At 46.8% G+C, this 18,403-nt stretch overlaps 1 protein-coding gene across 1 annotated transcript; it reads right to left on the bottom strand.

The window, feature by feature from the left end:
• Positions 1–6,854: 6,854 nt before the first annotated feature.
• On the bottom strand, positions 6,855–14,468 carry PKDREJ (polycystin family receptor for egg jelly). Its single transcript, XM_043965005.1, has one exon. It carries the CDS (start codon positions 14,466–14,468, stop codon positions 6,855–6,857), a length of 7,614 nt encoding a protein of 2,537 aa, XP_043820940.1.
• Positions 14,469–18,403: the final 3,935 nt, after the last annotated feature.

Raw genomic sequence — 18,403 nt, 5'->3', positions numbered from 1 at the left:
GAGAGGGACTGTGCCCCAGTTTGGGAAATATCTTGGTAATTTCTGCCCCTGCTAAACATTCTTTGGTAAAAACTAATTGATCTCCACTGGTTGATTGATGTTAGAGAACACACTAGATGGGGGCCTTGTAGACACCATCTCAGGGTTCTCCTGAGCATAGGGAAAATAGTCAACCACCCCTCGGGGACCTAACCTTTCAATGCCCCTTTCCTCCTTCACCTCATGTCATATTTGCCTGTACTTGTCACATCCCCCAGTAGACTATAAGCTCTTGGAGGAGCACTGCACTAAGCACCATCAACACAAAAAAAGGCAAGGATAGTCCCTGTTGTTGGGGAGCTTGCCTTCTAAGGTGGGGGTAGGGTGGAGGAAACCATGGGTGTGCCCTCCTGAGATTCCACTCTACTGGAAGTATGAGAGAAAGGATGATACAAAGTCAACCAGCATTGATTTAAGTGCTTAACCCAGCCATTCATTTAATAAATAAATGCTTGTTGAGTTGACTTGAAGACCCCAGCAACTGACCCAGATGCTAAATAAAGACTTGGGAATTTAGTGACCACTAAACCAATCCAGTCTGCTCAATGACCACAAGGAAAGAAGGAATATTTTATAGAGTGACCACAAACCCTAACATTGATCCAAAGAGGCCATGGAGCTGACCCCAGCTACACGTGAAATGCCATCCATCAGAACTGTCAGAGAAGGCTCAGAAGAGACTATCAGATCTCAGAGATTAAATCCTCTGGTAAAGGACAGCATCTCATAGGAATATAGAACCAGGGATGAACTCAGTCTGCGCAATGAGATAAAGATGACCTGGCAGCCACAGAGGTCGGGTACAATTCCACCTCCAGGGAGCCACAGCTGATGAAGTTTCCCAACAGCTGCTGGGTTTGTTTTTCCACAAGCAGTGAACAAAGAATGACATGGTTCTCCTCTACATGTCTGTCCCCTGGAGGGGAAAAGGAGGCATGGTGCCGAAGGAGGCCTGAATCAGAGGTAAAGGAAGGCCCAAGGCTGAAGTCCAGCACTGCCACCCACAGCTCCATGACCATGGGCAAGCTGCTCTGACCTCCTGGGTTTCTCCTTCTGTAGAATGGAAATAACAGTCCCTACCCTACTTCACTCCCAGGGCAGTCATGATGATGATTAAGTGAAAGAAGGGGTCTCATTCCACCTTGTATGCATGTCCCATTGGATTTCAGCCACATATCAGCTTGGTCTGTTATCGTTCAGCTCTGTGGCCCATTAGTGAGGACCAAGGAAGGATGGCCTCACTGATGTCTTGGGGTCCACAACCAAACTGGGGTTTTGGCCATAGGAACACTTTACAGAGGGGCAGCTAGGTGGTGCAGTGGATAGAGCACTGGCCCTGGAGTCAAGAGGACCTGAGTTCAAATCCGGCCTCAGACACTTGACGCTTACTAGCTGTGTGACCCTGGGCAAATCTGTTAACCCCAATTGCCTCACCAAAAAAACAAAACAAACAACAAAAATAAACAAAAAAATGGAACACTTTACAGAATTCCAAGAAAATGATCTTTAAAAGTAATTCAAATAATAACTTCAACAAAGTTTCAGGATATAAAATCACCAACAAAATCCAGCAGGGAGAAACAGGATGAAAAATTCCATTGAAAATTACTACAAGAGTTATGAACTGCTTGGGAATCTATTGTCCAAGACCCACACAGGAACTGTATACATGATTACAACTATAAACACTATACAACTAAAGGTAAATCTGAATAACCTCTTCTTGTTCAGTCATTTAGTCATGTCTGATTCTTCGTGACCCCACAGGCCATAGCACATCAGGCCTTTCTGTCTTCCACTGTTTGTCCAAGCTCATGCTCATTGTTTCCATGACACTATCTCTCCATCTCATCCTCTGCTGTTCCCTTCTCCTTTTGCCCTCAGTCTTTCCCAGGATCAGTATCTTTTCCAGTGAGTCCCATCTTTTCATTATGTGGCCAAAGTGTTTAAGCTTCAGCTTCAGTATTTGTCTTTCCAGTGAATAGCCTGAATTAATTTCTTTAAGTCCTGACTGATTTGATCTCCTTGGGGTCCAGGGCACTCTCAAAAGTTATCTCCAGCATCACAGTTTGAAAACATTGATTCCAAGGTGCTCAGCTTTCCTTATAATCCACCTCTCAGCCATCCATTGCTACTGGAAAAACCATCACTTTGACTATATAGACCTTGGTTGGTAAGGTGCTGTCTCTGCTTCTTAGTCTGCTGTATAGATGTGCTTTCCTTCCAAGGAGCATTTTATTTTAGTGAGGCAATTGGGGTTAAGTGACTTGCCCAGGGTCACACAGCTAGTAAGTGTTAAGTGTCTGAGGCCGGATTTGAACTCAGGTCCTCCTGAATCCAGGGCTGGTGCTCTAACCGAGCAAGCATCTTTTAATTTCATGGTTGCAGTCACCATCTGCAGTGATCTTTGAGCCCAAGAATATAAAATCTGACACTCCTTCCATTTCTTCTCCCTCTGTTTGCCAGGACCGATGGGACCAGTTGCCAAGCTCTTAAGGTTTTGTTTTATGTTATGCTGCAAGCCCCTCTGGACAAAACTTTCCTCTCTCCCTTTTCTATATTGTTATTAACATATTGTTTGCTAGTGTAGGGTATTATATTCTGTTATTTTGGGCTGTTTCATCGAGCAAACCATCAGTGTTTTCCAAAGAAACAAAAGGGGGGGGAATGTGGTAAAAATTATTTGTGATAAAATTATTATTGCAGTTTTTAGCTGACTCATTTGGAAGGGGCCACACCTGGCCCACCCTGAAGTTTCATATGCTACTGAGGTCAGAAGGAGAACTCTCCATAGGCAGTTTTTGAAGGACCTCCCCTTTTGGGGGGAGGAAGCTTGAACACTCCCTGAAGGGAGGCAGAGGACTTCCGAAACGCTAGCTCTCTCTCTCTGGCAACTGCTTTTCCGGTGGCATGCGAGCAACTGTAGGCTTTCCAGGTTTTGGTGAGTTAATTACGGAAAACCCTAAATTCCTTTGAACTTGCATAGGCTAAGTTTAGAGTTGAAAGTATTTATCTGTATTTCTTTTTTTTTCCCTATCTTTGATTTTTATTAGTTTCACCTTTGTTGTTTAATTAATTCCCAAGTAATAAAATCTGATCCTTTTGTGAATTAAAGCTTAAAGGTTCCTTTCTTATTGGCCTGGGAGAAATATCTAAAAAGGGCAGTTCAGAGGGGAGGGTGAATCTAAAAGGTCCCTCATATTTCTGGGACCCCAATATTCTGGCGAGTCACCCAGTTAACACTCCATATATCAAATTTTGGCCCTCACAACACTCTTCTCTTTCACCCTCATCAAGAGGCTTCCGAATTCCTCTTCACTTTCTGCCATCAGAGTGGTATCATCTTCATTGTTGATATTTCTCCCAGCAACCTTAATTCCAGCTTTTAATTCATCCAGCCTGGTATTTCATGATGTACTCTGCATATAAGTTAAATAAATAAGGTGACAATATACTCCCTTGTCACACTCCTTTTCCATTCTTAAACCTCACAATCTACAAAGGAAAGGGAAAGGAAGGAAACAAACATTTAAGCGTTTCGTCTATTTTTGTGTTGTTCACAGATGATTAGGCACTCAGTGCAGCCTCTGAAGCTGAGATGTCATAAAGTATGGATTGATTCTCTGCCACCTGTGCTAATTTTGGCCTAACAGTTAACACCAAGAAAACACAGGTGCTCCACTGGCCAACACCACCCCATCAATAGATGGAATCACTGGTTATAGAAATTGGAGAAGTTTTGAATACTGTGGATAAGTTCATTTACCTTGCCACTATACTTTCTAGGGATGTACACATTATTAATGAGGTTGACACATGCATTGCATGTTTGGGAGGCTCCAAAGGAAAATGTGGGAGAGGAGAAGGAACCAAACTGAAAATCTACAGAGCCACTGTGCTGACTTCATTTTTGTATGCCTGTGAAACCTGGACAGTCTACCGGTACCATAGAAGGACACTGACTTACTTCCATTTGACTTATCATAGGAAGATTCTGAAGATCATCTGGCCTGATAAAGTACCAGTCACTGAGGTCCTTTCTCAAGCTAAACTGTTAAGCATTCAAACTCTATTGCAGAGAGTGCAATTCCAATGGGCTTGCCATGTTGTTCAAATGCCAAACCTATGTTTGCCTAAAAAGACTATTTTATGGAGAACTTATGCAAGGAAGACTCTTACATGGTGGTCAGAAGAAGTGATACAAGGACACTTTCAAGGTCTCTCTGAAGAACTTGGAATCAATTGTGAGACATGGGAGATATTAACACAGGACCAGCCAGTGTGGCATGCCCACACCAAAGAAGGCAACCAACCAACCAACCAACCAACCAGCTATGTATCAGGTACAATGTTAAGTGCTTTACAAATATTATCTCACTTGATCCTCACAATAACCCTTTGAGATAGGTGCTACTGTGATCTTCACTTTACAGCTGAAGAAACTGAAGCAGACAGAGGTTAAGTGACTTGCCCAGGATCACACAGCCAGTAAGTAACTGAGGCTAGATTTGAACTCAAGTCTTCCTGGCTCAGTTCTCTATTCACCATGCCACCTAATGAGTACAGTATCTTAGTGTCAGATAAAACCAAAGATCCCAGCTATGGGGTATAAGAGTTCACTATTCAACAAAAACTACTGAGAAAATTAGAAAGCAGTCTGGCAGAACCAAGGTATAGATAACCATCTCACACCATATACCAAGATATACTCAAAGGAACCATGACTTAGACATAGAGGGTGACATCATAAACAAACTAGAGGACTAGGGCAGAAATAACTTTTCAGAATAATGGATAGAAGAAAAGTTCACCACCAAATGAGACAGAACCACATAAGATAAAAGTACATTTCTGATTATATAAAATTGATTTTTTTCACAAAACCAACATAGCTAAATTTAGAAAGAAAACATAACTGGAAGACAAAATCTTTGCAGCAAGTTTCTCTGATAAGGATTTCATTTCTAAGATATATAAGGCACTGATTCAAATTTATAAGAACAAAAGCCATTCCCCAATTGATAAATGGTCAAAGGACATGAAGAGGTAGTTTTCTTTCTTTCTTCCTTCCTTCCTTCCTTCCTTTCTTTCTTTCTTTCACAGGGAAATGGGAGTTAAGTGACTTGCCCAAGGTCACACAGCTAGTGAGTGTCTGGTGTCTGAGTCTGGATTTGAACTCAGGTCCTCCTGAATCCAGGGCAGGTGCTTTATCCACTGTGCCACCTTGCTGTCCCGGTAGTTTTATTTTCAATAAGTTTTAATTGATAGTTTCTGTTTCTTACATCACTGTTGTTATCCCAAGCATCCTTCCCCTTCCCAGAGTGCCATCCCATATAACAAACAGTATTTTTTAGAGAAGAAAACGAGTCAGCACAACTGATGGATATATTGAAAAAGTCAGCAGAACATGGACCATGGGAAATACCTGTGGCAGCCTGTCTTCTCTCTTCCTAGCCTCAGTGCTTGGCACAATGAGAGGGCTTGCTAAATGCCTCAGTCATTATTAATTAAGTAGCACCAGCTTGGCACCTTGTCTTCTTGGCCAACTAAACTGTTGTCCTGTCTAGGAAGTGTCCTCGAGGGATCCAGAGGGAAGACTCTGGAGGCACAGGAGCTGGATTCAAATCCCACCTGGCATTTATTATCAAGTGATCCACTTCCCTGGGCTACCATTTCCCCATCTATAAAAGAAAAGGGATAGATGTATAACCCTTGAGGTGCCCCCCAGCTGCAGCTCTTGGATCTCTTAAATAGCCTTTCATTCTAATTTCATAGTAGGAGCCTTCCCTTGATATCCACCACCCACTCGCCCAAAAAACCCTAGCAAGACCTATGGAAGAAATGCTTTTTTAATATCATGCAAGTTTAAAGTTACAAATACAGAAAATGATCTTTAAGAAGAGTTAAAACAGAATATGATGGTGCCTGGATTCCATAGATATAGGAAACAGAGATTGTTGTTGGGAGTTTTTTCCCTTTGCATTGCTGGGACTACTCTCCTAAGGAATAGACTGAGCTTAGACCACTCCTGCCTGTGTCCATGGAAGAAACAGGTCATAGGGACACCAGGGGAAAACCTACATGGAACATATTTGTGAGGTTTTGTGAAACATTCCCTTTTGTAGGAGCCTGGTTCTTGTCTAGAAAACATATAACTTTAAGACTTTAGAACAGAATGGAGCTTTGCCCAAGCAATTCTGTGCATAGCTGGAGCCCCCTAGTACTGCTAAGACTTCCAGAAAAGGTATCCACAGTGTCTCCAAACTTCCACTGCAGTCTCACTTGCCTTGGATCCATCTGCCCATCGAGGAGGCCCAAGGGTGGAATGGTGGTAGTCAATTGCCCTAGCCTGCCAAGGAAGCTCTTGGGGGTCCCAGAGTCTTCTGGGGAGCCCTTGCTCCAGCCTGGGTCTAGGTTGTGCCTCAGAAAGAAGAGTCCCACATGCAGGGGAACTAGAACTGACAGAAGCCTAGGCCCACAGCTTTCCCACAACATGCAGAGGGATGGGAAGTCAGGGTGCCAGCTAAGTTGGCCTTCCCTAGGATTGGCACACAGTTGTACAGAACTCTTCATATCCCCCATGGATAGACCAGGCTGGGAGGTTTGTGTCAAGGAAGATCATCTCTCCCCAACTCACACATTTCTAAGCATCCTTAGTTGCCCTCTTAGCCAGATAGAAACTAATTACTTGAGTTCAGGGTCCTGGGGCCCAAAGGCCAAGGACTGGTGTTGGCAGAGGGTCACCAGGCTGTTGGGTCCTAAGAGAACTGGCTCATTCCTGCCGGGAACTGACAGGGACTTGGAATGGTTCCTCCTCACACAACCACATAAGTCAACCTCTTCCCATTGATGTTTCTGGTTTTAAGCCCCAAGTACTGATAACTTTTATTCTCTGGATGGCCATAGAGTATGTCTGTGAAGTAGGCAGGCTCCTCCTGGGCAGGCGCCCGGCATGTGAGGAAGCGGAAGAGATTCCTCACCTTGCGGAAGAGGTAGGTCATGGCCTCCACTTCTGCCGCCGGCTCCTCATACACGAGCTGCTTCATTTCTTCATAGGCCGACAGAATCACAGCCTGAAACAGGTTAATCAAGACACAGATCATCACCAGCATAAACGAGGACAGGAACAGGCCCCCGAGGACCTGCTCATTTAAGAAGGCCGTGTCCTCGAAGGCTGAAACGCAGTAGGAGAAGATGGTCTGTGTGGAGTGAACAATGCTGCTATAATGCCACCGGTGCTGGCCAAAGACAAGGTAGCCAAAGACCACATACACAAAGATGTAGATGCCCACCAAGAAGGCCATGTGACAGATTCCTGGCCAGGCCTCCAGCAGAGCTCTCTGGGCCAGCCGCACATCATAGAAGAATCTGGAGTACATCAATGTCTTCAGAGTGGTCAGGAAGCCCAGGAAGCCCAGAATGATGTGAAGGACCTGGTCCATGTAAGAAATGGCATGGAATGGGAGGAAGTCATCCGGCTTCTGGAGGTAAAAGTGCAGGATGTCCTTGGCCATCCTGAATTGGATGTAGAGCAGCAAGATGAAGAAGAGGAACATTGACTTGAGGCCAAAGCTCACGAGATTGAACACATTCCTGACGTAGTGCTCCTTTTCCTTGTGGATGGTGGCGACTTCGTCTACCAAATACAGCACAATAAACACCATGGCGGCGCCATACAGATATAGCTCAAGCCAACTCCGCCTTTGGAAGAGTGGGAGACCAAACGAGTGAACTGCCAGGCTTGGATTGACGACCCCCAACGGGGAGACTTCAAATACAATAGAGATGGTGCAAAATAAGCTGGCATCTGAATGAAAGGTGGTCAGCTCCAGGATCACGGCCCAGGTCCTCTCATCCAGCCACTGGCTCTCCTCAAGCTCCTGCAGCCTTAGTGTGGAATTATACTGCTGCTGGTCAGGGAAGAAATAAAACGGGTACCCACCCATTCCATATGTGTGAGCCGCTCCGTAGGAATAATAGACCCATTTGCCCAGCCTAGGCTCGTAAGTAAAGCTGACTGGCCTCACGCCCACAGAAGAGTCACTGGGGACCGTCCAAAATCTGCCGTAGTTTTTCCTATCCTCCATGCCCCAGCTGTACTGGCTTTGACAATGGATGCCCTTTTTCATTAACCTGTTGGCGGCGGTGCCAGAGAGGAAGCATGACTTCCTGGGGGACTTTGCCCTCATTTGTCGCATCCTCGGCAAGCCAAGAATCCTGGACCAGCTGTTAAAGAGAAAAGTTGGATTCTGGCTGTTGTGGACCAAGGGCAGCAGGACATCAGTGAGCCACCTGTAGGTGTCGTTCAGTTCTCTGACTTTTTCAAGCTTCACCGAAAACTGATTGTGGACTGCCTGGTTATAATGGAAGCTGTAGGAGTGCCTAGAAAGGGAGGTGATGCACAACAAGAGAGCGACAAAGATGAAGTGGCTTGCGATGTTCCTCAAAAACACGATGGCCCTCTTTTTGATCCTCTTCCTTCTTCTGAATATTCTGATCTCATCTTCCACCAAAGGTTGGTACATTCTCGTGCCACGAATTCGGATGATCTCATAGTGCAGCTCTCTCATGTCATCAGCGTCTAAGTTCATGCCCTGCAGGCGTATCTCAATGTAATTGTACCTCGTAGTCCATGGGATGTTCTTACAGTACTTGGCTCTGCCTGACTTGATGCCCGATAGTAGCAAGATCTTGGCCACCTGGATCACAAATATCGACTGGCACAGGGAGGACACAGAGGCGAGCAGCCATTCCATGGACTTCTGGTATCCGTATGTTAGCCCGTACATAATGATGAAAAAGGAGGACACCCCAGAGCTGCCGATGACCAGGAGCCAGGCCACGTAGACGCACCACCAGTGGAGAACAAAGTGAGGCTTGGCTTCAAAGAGCATCACTTTTCTAGGTTTGTCTCCTGGTGCTTGCTCCACTTCTCCGTCCTCATCTAGCTCCTGTTCTACATTGAGGTGGGATGAGCTTAAGACCCCGCCCCCTGTCTCTCTGAAGGACTGCTCCTCCTTGCCCATGGCCTCCCTCGCTGCTGGGGCCGCTGCGTTCTGTTCTGGGGAAACTGCTGCAGTGGACTGGGGCCCAGAGTTGGGGGGCTTCCCCTTCGTTTCTGTGATGGCGTTGGCTGCTGCCTCCAGAAGCATCACGTTACTCCCCGGGGCCTGCTTTCTCGTGGGGACTCCATGGTCCTGAGTCTGCGGGTGGGTAGTCTCGTGGTAGTACCACATTTCCAGGCGCTCTTTCCAGTTTCGGAAATCGGACCTCGTGAAGGGATGAAGTCGAGGAGCCACGTGGGTGGCAGGCACGGGGGTGACCTTCCTCTGGGAGTAGGTGAAGAGGGTGCTGATGGCCATTAGCAGCGGCTCGCAGAGCATAGCGCTCTCGATGCCCCGCATCACCCCCCGCAGGTGCTTCAGCTCCACAGGCATGTCCTCGCCCTCCTGGTCCTTGTTGAAGAACATGATGTTACAGAGCAGCGTGCTCAGGAGCGTGGTCAGGCAGCAGGAGAGCCGCTGCAGCCTGTTGAAGGGCCCCGTGATCACACTGGAGAAGACAGACAGCCAGAGATGGCTGGTGCTGAGCAGGTTCGAGGCGTGGATGAGGAAGTAATCCTTCCTGCTAATGGGCTGCGTCTTGTCGGTCACCTCAAAGGTCCGCTCCAACGACTCCACCGAGAGCCACGTCCGGCAGAGGAAGAGCCAGATGTGCCTGTCGAAGATGTTTTCGACCTTGACTCTGCTCAGATACCAGCTGGGACAGCTGCCTTCGTTGTTGTGCCACACCCGGATGGCGCGGATGTCCCCCAGGTCATTTCGAGTGGTCAGCAGGAAAGTGTCTGTGCTGCCTCTGTAGAAGGTAGTGAAGTCGGGGTGACTCAGGCAGTGCACCTCGCTGGATGCCTCTGTCCCCAGAAGCTGGAGAAAGACGTCAGCCCGGGTGCCGGCACCCAGGCGGCTCCCAGTGTAGAAGGTGACCAGATAGCAAATGTGATCATAAGGGTCGTTGTCAGGCAGGATGATCACGTGTTCCCGGAGAAACTGGTCCGTTTCATCTTTGTGCATCGCCCAGAAAGCCAGGACCAGGTAGGTGAAAATGATGAAGATGACGGTGAAAAGGGTCACTGGGTTCTGCGGGATGGTCTGGATGATGTCTATGCGCAGGTCGACTCTGTTGGGGATCACCACCATGCGAGCGGTCAGATATCTGATCCTGGACTTGTGGTGCCACGGCTCTCTAGGCTTCGTCTCATTCGCGGGTTCTGGTTGGAAGTGACAGATGCAATGCACTCGCCACCAGCTGCTCCGCTCCCCCACCGCGCAGTCCTTCCTTCCCCACTCCTCTTGAATGCCGTCCATGTTCAGACACTCAGCTGTAAAAATGGAAATCCTCACCAGTTTGTCATTCGACTTCATGACGATGTAGGGGGATTGCAAGACCATGGAGATGTGCCACTTGTCGGAGACGCTGCCTCGGGCTGTGGCCTGCAGCAGAGACTGACTGAGGCAGATGAGGTATGGGACCTTGACTTTGCAGGTGGGGTCAAACAGCGCACTCTCATTGGCCATCGGTGGCATGTCAGGCGGGGCTAAGAAAGAAGCAATCGGGAGCGTGTGGGTAACGTTGCTGCCCACGTAGATAAAAACTTTGAACAGGACTTTCACCTCTGTGATGATATGGATAAATACCTCCTTGTAGCCTCCATTCACCACAAAAGTAAACACTCCTGTGGTCATTTTGACGAGGTCTTTATCTGGTCCCACGGTGAGATTAAAGACAGCTTCCTTCAGGTTTTTTCTGAGGATGAATGCTTCGACTACCTCCGGTTCCACCTCAAAGACATCTCCGTTCTCTTTGGTCTCTCTCATCCGGAAACCGAGCACGTCTACAGAAGGGCTTTCTTCTTTGCTCAGCCAAGGGAAGGGGTCGTCCTTAAATTCATAAAACACAGTGGAGATGGGGCCTTCGCTCGCTGAGTCAGTGACGTTACTTTTTCTCAGTGTTGGGTAAAAACAATTCTGACAGTCTTTCTTGGCCAAGAAGGCTGTGGTCACGTTTGGCTTTTCATCCTTCTTTACATGCATCTTGAAGTTTGGGGTCAATAGGACCGTCTCCTCCTCCCCTGGCACTTTAATGGATGAAACTGTGTCTGCCAGCAGTTCTGTGACATAGATCGTCTCATTAACTGTATCCTCACGAGTGCCACTTTTGAAGATATTAGACAAACTGGTTGAGATGCCGCTGCTCACGATTTCTATTTGTTCAGAATGGAATTTTTTTTCCCTTTGCCTGAATCTCTGCAGAGCCAGGTTCAGTTCCATTAGCCTGCTGGTGGCCGCCTTCTGGACACCTGTGGGCAAACCAGGACCTTCCTGGGTGATTTCCACAATGGTCACTGTCACTTGGCTAATTTCCATCAGGGTGTTGGTGGGCAGGAGGTTGCAAAAGTTGATGAGGCGCTTCTGAATCTCGGAGCGGTTTGTTTGTAAGTCAGGCAGAGGCTTCACATCTTTTAAAACAGAGGCCACTAGATAAGCAAGATAACCTGCCTGGACAAAGTGCCCTTGCTGAAACAGAGTGGTCAGCACTGCACCGGATGAGTTCTGGGTGAGGTTGAACAGGTGACTCAGCACGGTATTTGGCGAGTCTTTGTCCAGGGGAGAATTCACAGTGGCATACAGGGTCACTTGGGAGAAGGCACCGAGAGAATCATAGACCTGAGCATATATCACCACCAAATAGTTATTGGCTGGCATCCCAATAGGAAGAAAAGAAGGAGGGGTCTCAGGCTGAGCCCCAGAGTACATCACAGCCCCCAGAGTATTCTGATCTAAAGAACTGATATCATCCACATCCCAGAAATTCGAAGCTATGATTTTAAAACTGAGAGGTAAATTATAGTCTCTAAAGTTGCTACACTGGACCACAAATTTGGTCATTAGGGCTATGCCTTTGTCAGGGTGAATGTTGCAGTGACCAATGCGGGGTGGAGAATTGATATAAAAGGAATGCTTAGAAACCGTGAACCCCCCACCCCAATTTGACACCTTTAGAGAAATGAAGCAGAGCTGGTCCCGAAAACCCTTAAAAGCAGAAGCTTTAATTGTCAAGTAAGGGTTGGTTCTGCCAGTCGTGGTCTGATGTGCCCAGTCAAATGGGATCTCGAGCCTTGAGAAGGACAAGAGTGACCAGAGGTAGTAAACAGGAGCTACCCCACAATCCGTGCACTTTCCAGACAAGGAAAAGCGATCTGTTATGATTAAGTTGTTTTCACAGTTTTCAATGCATGAAAAGCTCGTGGAGGGTGGGGGGCCAGCACTCACAATGACCTTCTGGTCCCTAAATGATTTCCTCTCCTCCTTCTGAACCACCAGGCGGAAATAATACGCCTGGTTGCCTCTGAGTGTTCCCGGTAACACGGTGTGCACAGGGCCAGACTCCTGAATCCACCTCAGGTCTGGCAGCTGAGGAAGGCAGACATCTCTGGTTGAGTAGGGAACAATCACAGACTCAAAGTGAGACCTGTTAGTGGTGCAGTACCACCTATAGTCCAGGCCTGCAGAAGGGATCCTAGACTCCGGGTCTGAGGAAGCTGACCCATTCAAAGTCCAGCTCTGGTTGAAAGCCACCCTCCGAACGTAGTCTCCCTCAATGATGGCTACCAGCCGGCTTTTAGCAACCAAAAGAAAGAGAAAAGCTGAGGCTTTCATCGCCTTCTCAGCAGTGGTGACGGTCACCGTGAAATTCACCAGATACAGTCCCCGTGCCAAGGCTCGCTCAGGAATTTGGAAGAAGGTAAGGTGCTTCATTTGATTAACCCACCTTGTCCTCAAGGGCCTGCTCCAGTCCGGAGTGCTGTTGACACTAGGGACAGGGTAGACATTCCATTCTCGAGTCACGTTATGGGGGATGCTACAGTTGACTTTCGAAACAGTGCTCATGGTGAAGGGATACTTCCCACTTAGGTATAACATAATACCACTGCCTTCCTTGATTCTCACCTCGTGGATGAAACAAGGGTTCTGGATGCATGCTACCGTTGACTTGAGCACTTTGGAACCATACTGGTCCAGGGAGGCTTCTAAGATGGCTGGCTCCGGACTTCTTGGGGGGCAGTTGACTTCCTCCACAAAGCCCGCATAGACGTCAGGGTGGAAGGGCAAGACGGATCGAGGAATGAAGCGGGAGGTATTGGGGCTTCGGTCCTGGTAAGTGTATGTCCGGTTGTGCCTGAGGCTGGCCCCAGAAAGGTGCAGGTGAAATTTCCATTGAGGGTGCAGAAGTGGATGCTGTAAGGGGATGAACCATACTAGGTAGAGGAGTCCAGGGGGGCTCAGGGGGCTGCTGCTGAAGAAGTGGACTTCCAGGTCTCTGGGAGACCTGGGCCCAAAGAAGGCCACCCCTTTTGGACTGAGGTAGAGGTGCACAGTCAGGTGGTCACAGTGACTCCCAAGAAAATCCAAGGCAAACATCCAGGACAGGCCTTGCTGCTGATAGAAAAGGAGATGTGTCTGGACTTGCTGCCCACTGCCTCTGCCTGGGGCTACTCTGGAGTAGTAGATTCCAGGGCCATAGGAGCCTGTCGGGGCCTGTGGGAGATTCAAACTCAGAGCGCTGCCCCTCACTCGGATGCCCAGGCTGCTATTGACGAGGTGCAGGTCTCCCTCCAGGGCCTGACCAATGAGCCGGCAAGACCTCCAGTCCCAGCCCCGGCCTGGCAAGAGGAGGTGGGCCAGTGTTTGGCTGGGGGCCCTTCGTCCAGGGGGATTGCCGGGGATGCAGGAGATGCTGCCAGCCTCAAGATAGGGGTTGCAGGTCACTTTCCAGACCTGGCAAAGGCCACAGCACTGGGGCTGATACAGCCTGAAGGTCAACCTGGATCCTGTGGGCTGGAACCCCCAGGAGAGGTGGAGGGCCCCCGAGGGCCTCTGGGATAGGGGAGGGGAGCTTGCACTGAGGATGTGAAGCAAGGCAGCCTCTGCCAGCCTCCCACCAATGACACTGGGACCTGAACTGGGATTTAACTGGTGAGCCAGGTGAGAGCTGAGGGCACCAGAGGCTGGCTCTGAGCCTAGGCCCGCCTTAGGCACCAGCTCAAGGCCTAAGGCCTGGTCCCACTTGGAACCCCGACCCGAGGAGACCACAGGATCAGGGCCATGTTCAGACTCAGGGGGCCGGCCCAAAGGGAACCCCAAATCAGATTCTCGGTGAGGGGCCCGGGTTAAATTGGAGCCCTGGTGGGGCTCGAGGAAGGGTGTAAGGAGAGCTCGGAGACATGGGGGGAGGCGGTGCCTGGAGGCTGGCCTGGCTCGAGCTGGAGGAGCCGGCGGGGCGCTGGGGCAGCTCCCGGGAAGCGGGGGCAGAGGGATCAGCAGCAGCAGCAGCAGCAGCAAGAAGTGAGCTTGAGCCCCTCCCCGCAGCATCCTCCCACCTGGCCTGGGCCGGCGCGCTCCGAGGCGCGGGACCAACGTCCGCCGCCCGTAGGTCCGCGCTCACTGGCCTCGCGACCGGTGTCTGCGAGTGTGTGTGGGGACGAGCGTGTCTGTCTGTGGGAGCCTCGTTGTCCTCGAGCCTCGCGGTCCAAAGCTCCCTCTGGCCCGCAAACCCAGCGCCCATTTCTACCACGGAAAAACCGAGGGCTTCAAAGCCCCGCTGTTCTACATACTAGAAAGAAGAAAAAGCTCCGAAATCCTATCCTCTTGCTTGTTCTACACAGACCAGGGACCCAGGACCAAAGAGCCAGCTCCCGACCTACAAACAGAACAACGGAGCTGGAGAATAGAGGGGGCCTCAGACGCCCTCCCCCACCCGCAAAGCCCGCGGACCTGCAAAGAAACGCACTGCCCACCTTTTGACAGAGATGGGCTGCAGAATAAAGTCTGTTTATGACCATGGGCAATGGGAAACTTGTTTGGCTTGACTTTATATTTGTTACAAGGGTTTGGGGTTTTGGTCTTTTAAGGGGGGGAGTGGAGTGGGAGGGAGAGGAAATGGATTTTTGTTCATTGAAATAAATTTAATTTTAAAACAAAAATATTTATAGCAGCTCTCTCTATGCTGGCAAAGAATTGGTAACTAAGGGAGTGACCATCAATTGGAATATGGCTAAGCAAATTATGGTATATAAATGTGATGCCATAAGAAATGATGAAGAGAATGATTTTCAGAGAAACCTGGGAAGATTTGTATGAACTGATGCAGAGTGAAGTGAGCAGAACCAGGAGAACAATCTACACAATAACAACAACATTGTAAAAAAAACGCATTCTGAAAGCAATAAGAACTCCAATCAATGCAATGGACATCCATGATTCCAGAGGACTGGTGATGGAGCCTGTTCTCCACCTCTTGAGAGAGAAGTAATGGATTCAGGGTATCATTGAGATGTATATTTTTGGACGTGACCAAAGTGGGCATTTGTTTTCTCTTACTATTTGTTTTTACAAGGTTTTCCTTTTTCTTTTTTCCAATGGTGGAAGGGGGAGGGGGAGTAGGACTAGGATAGCAAAAAGAAAAGAAAGAAAACAGGGTGTTTAAGGCATCTTTTTTTTTTTAAAGCAAAGTCAGTCAATAAACATTTATTAGACATATACTGTGTGGTCAGCACTGGGCTAAGTGCTGGGAACAGAAGAACAAAAAACAGAAGGAAGCACAAAGAGTAGAACAGCTTTGAAAGGTACCTATTACATTTATTATGTATCTTAAAGGAAAAGCAAGCTGTACATAACAGAGATGTGTAGTTTCATGTGCAATCTTCTTTTTCTATTTGACTATATACATGGAAATACCTATTTTATTTGGTGTTTGTTATGTTCAGAATGAAAATAAATTTTAAGAAACAGAAATAGGAAGGATGCTCACTCTCCTCACTATTATTTTATATAGTTCTGGAAATGCTCACAATAGTAATAAGACAAGAAAAATTAACTAAACAAATAAAGCTAGGTGAAGAGGAGATAAAACTATCCCTTTTTGCTAACAATATGATGATTTGCTTTGAAAATCCTAGCAAATCAAAGGGGGGGGGCAGCTTGTGACGAAGTGGATAAAGCACTGGCCCTGGATTCAGGAGGACCTGAGTTCAAAAACGGCCTCAGACACTTGACACTTACTAGCTGTGGGACCCTGGGCAAGTCACTTAACACTCATTGCCTTGCCAAAACAAAACAAAAAAAAAAATCCTAGCAAATCAGCAAAGATACTAGTTTAGACAAAAGCAGTGAAATTCTGTTCCAAATGGTTCTAAAATATTAGGAGACCCGGTCTCCCAACCTCCCAAAGTACACAAAAGATTTGTATAGATTCAATTACAAAGTGCTCTTTTTTTGTTTTTGTTTTTTGCAGGGCAATGAGGGTTAAGTGACTTGCCCAGGCTCACACAGATAGTAAGTGTCAAGTGTCTGAGGTCGGATTTGAACTCAGGTCCTCCTGAATCCAGGGCCAGTACTTTATCCACTGCACCACCTAGCTGCCCCCTAAAGTGCTCTTTAAAGAAATAAAGAATGACCTGAATAACTGAGGAAACATTCAATGTTTATGGCTAGGCCATGCCAATAAAAAACAAAATGATCATACTATTAAAATTAATTTACACCTTTAATATTACACCACTCAAATGACCAAAAAGATACTTTACAGAGTTTGATAAAATAATATCATTTATTTGGAAAAAGAAAAAATCTAGATTCTCAAGGGAGGTGATGAAAAGAAACAGGGATAAAGGAAGAATAGCATTTCCAGATCTCAAACTACATTATAAAGCAGCAGTCATCAAAATCATCTGGTATTGGTTAAATAATAGAGAGATAGATCAATGGAACAGACTAGGAACAGACAAGGGAGACTCAGAAACAATAGAACTTAATAACCCAGTGCTTGATAAAGTTGAAAACACAAATCACCTAGGGAAAACCTCCTTATTTAATAAAAACTAGGAAGCAGAAATTAGGCAACACCTTGTACTACACTCCATAATACATCCTAAATGGATACACAATCTTAGTATTGAAGATCAAACCATAAAAAAAAAATTAGCAGAGAAACAGATTGTATTCCTCTCACATCTATGGGTAAGAGATGTATTCTTAACCAAAGAGAGGCAATTCCAAAAAATAAAATAGATAACTGATTACTCAAAACTGAAAAGCTTCTATACGGTATTAACACATCTAAAATAAGAAGGAAAGTAATCAAATGGGCAAAAAATCTTTGTATCAAATTTCTTTTATAAGGGCTTAGTATCCAAGATATATAAACAATTAATAAATATAAATAACCATTCCCTAATAGGTGAGTGATATGAACAAACAATTCTCAAAAGAATTGCAAAGTGTTCACAACCAAAAACAGAGGGGAAGGGGATGCTCCAAATTGTTAACAATAAGAGAAATGCACATCCAAACGACCCTGAGGTTTCACCTCACACCCTCCAAAGTGACAAAAATGATAAAAAGCGGCACCAGCCAATGTTGGGGGGGGAGGTTGTAGAAAGATAGGTACACTAATACATCATTAGCGGAGTGGTAAAATGGTACAAGCATTGTGGAATTATGGGAATAAAGTGACTGAAATGGCCAAACCCTTTGAATCAGAGACTCTGTTACTAGACTTATACCCCAGGGAAGCCACTGATAGGAAGAAAGTGCTCACCCACTCCAAAATATCTAGAGCAGCATTTTTGAGGATAGCAAGAGTTTTAAACCAAGTAGATGCCCATCAGTTGGGTTAAACAGTGGAAGCACATGAAGGTAATGGAACATGGCTGTGCTATAAGAAGTGATGTTGAATGCAGAGAAGTACGAAGAGATAGATCTACATGAACAGATGCAGAGTGAAGTCAACAGAACCAAGGAAACAATCTACCCAGTGACTACAACAATGTAAATGGAAAGAACCCCCCCCCAAAAAAATCAAAGATAAATTTAACAAAATTAAAGTAAGACTGAAAGAGATGTGGTGGAGATGGAAAGGCTACAGGGCTCACACGAGCCACATGTTTCTGGACTTTTTAAATGTGTTGATCACTTGTGTTGTTGTGTGTTGTTGTTTTTTTTTAAATCTCTAAAAATACTATTTGTCACGTGGGATGGCTCTCAGGGAGAAGAAGGGAGAGGTACTTGGGGTACTGTGATGATATAAGAAACAGAAGATGTCCATAAGTAGTTAAGAACAAGAAACCATTCCAGCCTCCGTGGGTCCCATATGCATTCATTAAGTGCCCATCCTGCACCAGTACCAGGGCACAAAGAAACAAGCAACAGAGCGGTCCTTGATTCAATCCGAGGAACAACTGGACCGCAGATACAATCTTTTTTTTTTTTTTAGGGGCAATGAGGGTTAAGTGACATGCCCAGAGTCA

The sequence above is a fragment of the Dromiciops gliroides genome, chromosome 5 (genome assembly GCF_019393635.1).
Source record: "Dromiciops gliroides isolate mDroGli1 chromosome 5, mDroGli1.pri, whole genome shotgun sequence".
Taxonomy (NCBI): Eukaryota; Metazoa; Chordata; class Mammalia; order Microbiotheria; family Microbiotheriidae; genus Dromiciops; species Dromiciops gliroides.
Note: the sequence above shows the minus strand (reverse complement) of the source record. Positions and strands in the feature narration are given on the sequence as shown.